General features: G+C 60.9%; 1 protein-coding gene across 5 annotated transcripts in view; it reads right to left on the minus strand.

The window, feature by feature from the left end:
• Positions 1-4,530, minus strand: part of TPCN2 (two pore segment channel 2) — a 29,265-nt gene extending 24,735 nt beyond the window's left edge. For 4 of the 5 annotated variants that reach the window (XR_004970584.1, XM_036326360.1, XM_036326359.1 and 1 more), the window contains exons 1-4: positions 4,362-4,530; positions 1,521-1,585; positions 747-823; positions 213-390 (exon numbers count right to left, since the gene is read on the minus strand). Coding sequence is in view for 4 of the 5 variants with exons in the window: in XM_036326360.1 (XP_036182253.1) it covers positions 213-390; positions 747-823; positions 1,521-1,585; positions 4,362-4,455 (414 nt within the window). In the remaining variant the exon portion in view is untranslated. The remainder of the gene's footprint in view (positions 1-212; positions 391-746; positions 824-1,520; positions 1,586-4,361) is intronic. The other variant, XM_036326361.1, reaches the window with a different exon arrangement.
• Positions 4,531-6,000: the final 1,470 nt, after the last annotated feature.

A 6,000-nucleotide genomic window follows, 5' to 3' on the forward strand; every position in this document is an offset into this window, starting at 1 on the left:
ATGGCTGCGAGTTCGATCCCTGGTTGGGGTGGGCACAGGAGGCAACCGATGGATGGACAGACACATCAGTGTCTCTCTGTCTCTCTCTCTCAAATCAACTTTAAAAAAACAAAAACATCACTGGGTGAGAACTAACAATAAATAAACCAGAAAAGCAGCAGGCAGGTCGGGAGGGTGCAGGGTCCCGGGCTCCGCACCCGCCGCCGGCTCACCTTCACCGAGAGGTCGGTCGCGAAGCCCAGCAGGCAGAGGACCTCGATGCTCTCCGTCAGGCCGCAGGGCGGGTTCCAGGGCTTGGAGCGGTAGCGGACGTCCGAGGTGCTGGTGAACGAGGAAGGGGTCTCAATAAAAGCCAGAAACAGGATCAAGAAAATGATGAAGCCCAAAATCCTGGAAAGGGAACAAAAAAAAGATTACAACTTGAGAACCAGCCACACTCTGGGCGAAAAACCAGATGGGCAGGCAGAACCCCCAGAGCGCAGCAGGGCGGACGCCGCGGTCCCCAGGCAGAACCACAGCTCCTGCCCTGTGGCTACCCGTGTGCTCAGGTAACTCAAAGGGAGTTGAAACCATTAGCATGGCTGCCCGGAATGTTCGCCCTCCTGTCTACCGTCCACTCCTTTCCAGTAAGGAGGGCACAGAGCATCTTCTCCACCTGGGGTCAGCCCGCCCGCCTGGACCTGAGACAGCCGCCCCCGCCCAGCCAGGCTTCGAGAACTCCGAACCCCACACATGTGCGTTCTCACCACTGGCAAGCGTCCGAGTAATACCATCGGTAGAGCCACATCGACCTGGTGTCCATGCGGTGGTTAATGGAGCGATACTGGAAGTGAACGGTCATAGAGGGGAGCGTCAGTGAGGGTCCCCTCGGTCTCAGTGCCACACAACACAGCCAGCCGCATGCGGGCCCAGGATGGGGGGACAGGTTGTAGGGTGAGCTTCGACTCAGCAGGCGGGCAAGATGCCCCACTGTGACCCAGCAAAGCCACACCGTGCCAAGCAGACAGAGCACATCCCAAGAGGCAGACCCCTAGACAGGCAGGTCCACCAAAGGGAAACTCGTTTTCTGAATGCACAGCTGGGCCCATGTGCCTGGAGGCTCTCCCCCCTGTGCGAGGCCCACACCCTGCCCCCACTTCAGCTGTCACCCCCAGGAAGCCTGCAGCCTAATTCCACGATTGGGCACAGCTCGCTTCCATATTCTATTCCCCTGTTCCCCTGCGTGTCGTTTGCAGGCAGGGGATGGTCTTGCCATCTTCGGGCATCTTTCACAGGAACAGGAGGAGGCGGCAGACAACAGGTCTGCAGTAGGCAGTAAATCAATACAGCGAATGACTGGGGACTCAGAAGAAATCCCAGCGCCCACTTTTAGGGTTACGTGGACCACACAGTCTACCAACCTCAGCCTTGACCCCAGCAGAGCGAGGAGTAAAGGGCCATCGGGGCATCCATCACCCAATGCCCACAGCCCCACAGCCAGACAAGCCCAGGCCCCGCCAGCGGGAGCGGGCGCTGCCCACCTGGATCGCGTCTTCGATAAAGATCACAGCCTGTTCAAAGCACAGATCCCGCCTGGCCTCGGCACCTGGGGGCAGAGAAGGAGCACCTGGGTGAAGAGGGATCACACGATGCCCACCGCTGCAGCGTGACGGACGTCGAGGAAGGAACCTGGCTCCGTTCTCTCCCCAGGCTCCGGATCAAGATGCCTTTCACCTGCTGCGTGTCCACACCCGCCCAGAAGAGGACCTCACTCGGCGCCCTGCCCAGTGTGTGGCGGGGCCTGAACAGGGACAATGGCTTTTCGCTGTGTGCCAAGTACTCCGGTTCCTGCCCCGTGACCGAATCCCTGGGGAAGAAATGGAATCTGGGCCTGGAGAGACCGAAGGATACAGCTTCTGAGATAAGAGACAAGCAGCCGGGGCCCAGGCTCGCTCCAGGCCCAGGACCAGGGTGCAGCTGAAGGGGCTCAGGCCCGGGCAGGCCACTACAGGCCAAGAGTACAGGGCACCCCGGAACCGTCCAGCACTCGTCCAACACGATCGCCTGGCTTTGGTTGTTGCTGTGTAAAATTCTGGGTGTGGCCACCTTAGCTCACCTGGCCTTCCGCCCTCCCTCCAGGAACCAAACCTCAGGAAGGCCCATCCCACCCCACTTTGCGGCCCCAACACCGGCCTCCCTTCCCCATCCTGCAGCAGACAGAGGGATCTTGTCACAAACCCTCATGAGCACACACAGCTTCCCGTGGGTCCCCACTGCGACAGGAGAAAGGCTCCGCCCCAGCCTGGCGCTTCGGCCTCCTCTCCTGTTGCTTCCTCCACCCTGTGCCCTCCATGACACTCACCCTGAACTTGGCTCCACCAAGGCCAAGGCCTCCAAACCCCCCAAGCCCTCGCACAGGCTGTGAGCCCCACCGGGAGCACAGTCTTCCACCTTGGTGGTCCAGGGACTCATCACCCTAGGTGGCAATCACCTGGCAGCACCCGGCACCCAGCACCCTGCTGGCCACAGCAGGTGGGAATGTCAGGGTGGAACAGAGCATACAGGACACACAGGAGCCCAAACTGCATCCCCCCCGCCCCCCTCAGATTTGGGCCAGCCTCCCTGCCCCTCTCACTTCAGGCTCCACGCTGCACAACCTGACCAGCTCCCTGTGTGACCCTGGGCAAGCCCCTTAACCCCTCTGTGCCACAGACTGACGTGCAGACTGAACGGGTTGCCGTACGTGGTTCAAGTGCTGTGCACGGTAACATCGTAACGGCTGCCAGTCTAATTATTAAAAAGCCCCTTTTATAGCATAACAAGTCCTGTCCCCCGACTTTTTCATGGCCAGAAAGAGCAAGGAGAAGAGAAAGCCACCAGCCTCACCCTGTGGCCCTGGCCCATTAGGTGGGGCTCAGGCAGAAGGACCCACTGCGGAGTTCACTGGGGTCAGTGGGACACCCAACAGCCAAGGGCCCCACCCCTGCTGGTAGGAGCATCCGACTTGGGGGCCTGCACCCCCGACCGAGCACAAGGCCCCAGGCAGAGGCTGGGCAGAGACTCAATGAGCTGTTCTCAGTCCCCACTGCCCCCGGGTCTCCAGAGCCAGCCAGGTAGCCTGGCAGGAAGATTCTGTTCACATTCTCGGAGGCCCTCGCTGAGGCCACAGCGTCTGGACAAAGAGCATTCCCCCCCTTACACACCCCCCATGTCATCCGGGACCTGCACTGTCATGGTACTCCTCCCTTTAGAAGGGCCATCAGCACCAGCTCCCAGGCTGCCCTGGCCCTGTGCTGTGGGCATTCCGCGGGTCTCCCCAGACCTCCAGACACAAAGTCCGTGCCCCCTGAATGCCACCATGCGTCCCTGTCCACGGCCCTCCAAGGCCTGGCACGGGCTGGATGGAGGGCTTTCCGGGGACAGTCTCCGAGATGGGCGGCAGGCGGCCACCTGGGCCTCTAGTTTTCTCATCTCTCCTGGCAAGATCAGCCACTGTTCCCTGGGTGGGTGCACACACAGACCCCTCCCAGACAGAGGAGAGTGAACGGGGAGGGGGGAAGTGGCCCAGGACGGAGCACCCGCGGTGCCAGCAGGAGATCCCAGGGCTGTGACCTTCGACAGGTCCCAGAGCGTCTCTGAGCCTCAGTTTTCTCCTCCCAAAAGGAGGCTGAAGCCCTAGGGAGAGCTGGACTCCGCCCTCCCCAGCCCTCCTCCCTTCTGGGGATTCAGCAATCTCCCTGCGGGGTAAACAGGAAGGCCAGGAGGGAGAGCCCGGGGCAAGGGGAGGAAGCTGCCCTGGTGGGGAGAGGCCTGCCCCAGCCCCAGACTGAAGGGGACCAGCCCCTGGGGAGCCTCCTAGGACCGAGAATGAGAAGGCAGAGCAAGAGGAATGCCAGCTGGGCCACTTCTTGGCCGTGTGACCTTGGGTAGGGCGATGCCCCCCTCTGAGCCTCAGTTTCCCCGTAAGAATCAGGCGGAAATGGAACTGCTGCCTCCTAGGAGTGACCACGGCGACCCACGAGAAGGACGCGGTCTGGGTCCACCCCGGCACCCCGAGGGGGCTGCAGAGGGCTGGCCGCCGCGCGCCGACTGAACGGGGGCTGCGCGAGGCGCTCTCCGCCGGCCGGTCCCGGGCAGGCGCGACCCCGCAGCGCCCGACCGCCGCCCGCGTCCCCCTCTCCGCGCCCGGGCCAGGGTCGCAGGGCGCAGCGCCCCGCCTTCCGGAAGGCGGCCGGCCTCGCGCCCCGCGCTGCCCCGGGCCCGATCCGACCTCGGCGGCCGAGCGGGGCGCGCCCGCAATGACCGCAGCGACCCGGCGCGGGCCGCGGGACCCCCACGCACCACCCCCGCGGGACCCGGTCCCCGCCCCCGCCGCCGCTCACCGGGGCCGACTTGGACGCAAGCGTGCGAGCCCGCCGGGCAGTCGCGCCCATTGCCGCCGCGGGCCCGGCTCAGAAGGGGCTCCGACTCCGCCATGGGGTCTCCGCGCGCCGCCGGGACCCTCGCACACGCTCGGGAGGAGAGCGCCGAGCTCCACCGCGCAGGCGCAGTGTCCCCGCCCCTGGAGTTCGCGAAAAGTGAACAGCACTGTGACGTAGGGGAGCCCTTCGCTTCCAGCCAATGGGAACGGAGTTCTTGAGTGTGAAGGCGGGGCTTCCAGGGAGAGGCGGGCCCTGAGGACCCTCCGAGGCCCCGGAGGAGCGCGTTCTCTCACAGAATGGTACCGCCCAGTCCCCAGCCCTCAGCCAGCCCTGGAGCGTCAGAAATGCAGAGGCCTGGGCCCTCCCAGACCGACTGAACCTGCAGCTCTGGGGGCAGGGAGGGCCTAGGATGGGCTTTGCATGTGAGCTGGTATGGAGGGGTGACCGCAAAGGACATCTCCCAGCACGGAGCTCTGATAATGGCATTGGGAAGACTGAATTTATTTGAGGGCGAAGTTTAAAAGACAAATGACACACTTGAGAAAATGACATGTATGAAAGCGTTCGCAGCGCGGATAAAGAGCGTGTTTTCTGGGCCTGCTGGGACCCATTGCCACACTCTTGGCTTAAAGCAGCTCCCGTTTTAGTTTCTGTCCGGCCCGGAGGTCAGAGGTCCAGCGGCGCCAGGTGCTCATCCCAGGGCCGCGCAGGGCCTAAGTCAAGGTGGCAGCGCCTGGAGCAGGCTCAAGCAGGTCCTGGCAGAATTTACTGCCATTGGGCTTAGGACTGAGGTCCCCACCGCTGAAGGCTGGCCAGGGGACATTCTCAGCTCCTAGAGGCCACTGCATCTCTTCACTCATGGCCCCTCCATCACCAAAGCCATCAAGAGCGCATCGCATCCTTTTCATGCTCCGAATGCGAGGCTTCGGAATTCCCTCCGAGATCTTCCTGGCTTTGCCTGTGGCCACATCTCTTTGCTTCCAAGGGCTCGTGCAATTACACTGGGCAGCCCGGATAACCGGGGATCATCTTCTTCTAGTATTTAAGATCAGCTGATTAGTGACTTGAATTACATCTGTAAAATCCCTTTTGCCGCTAACCTATCATAACTACAGGCCTGATGCCAGTGGGTGAAGGTCATGGGGGCCAAAATTCCGCCTCCCACCGAGCTCAGAAAAGTCAGTTAAAAAAAAAAAAAAAAAGATTAAATTCTCCGTAGATAGGAACGGAGCAAAGAACATGAGCCAGAAGTTCACAAAAGCCCACCAGAGTGGCTTGGTTGATTGAGCATCATCCTGTGCAACAGCGGGTTGCTGGCTCAACTCCTGGTCGGGGCACATGCCTGGGTTGCAGTTGCAGTCCCTGTCGTGCCCGTGCAAAAAGGCAGCCGATGTTTCTCTCACTTTCTGAACATGTCCTCCGGTAAGAATTGAAAAAGTAAAAAAAAAAAATTTTTTTAATAAAAAAAAATTTTGAGTTCACAAAAGAAAATATATCAACAATGAATGCGTGAAATAAGCTCTGCCTCATTAGAAGAAATGCTGATTAAAATAACGAGCCCTAGCCGGTTTGGCTCAGTGGCTAGAACATCAGCCTGCAG

This window comes from Myotis myotis, unplaced genomic scaffold, assembly GCF_014108235.1.
Source record: "Myotis myotis isolate mMyoMyo1 unplaced genomic scaffold, mMyoMyo1.p scaffold_m19_p_10, whole genome shotgun sequence".
Lineage (NCBI taxonomy): Eukaryota > Metazoa > Chordata > Mammalia > Chiroptera > Vespertilionidae > Myotis > Myotis myotis.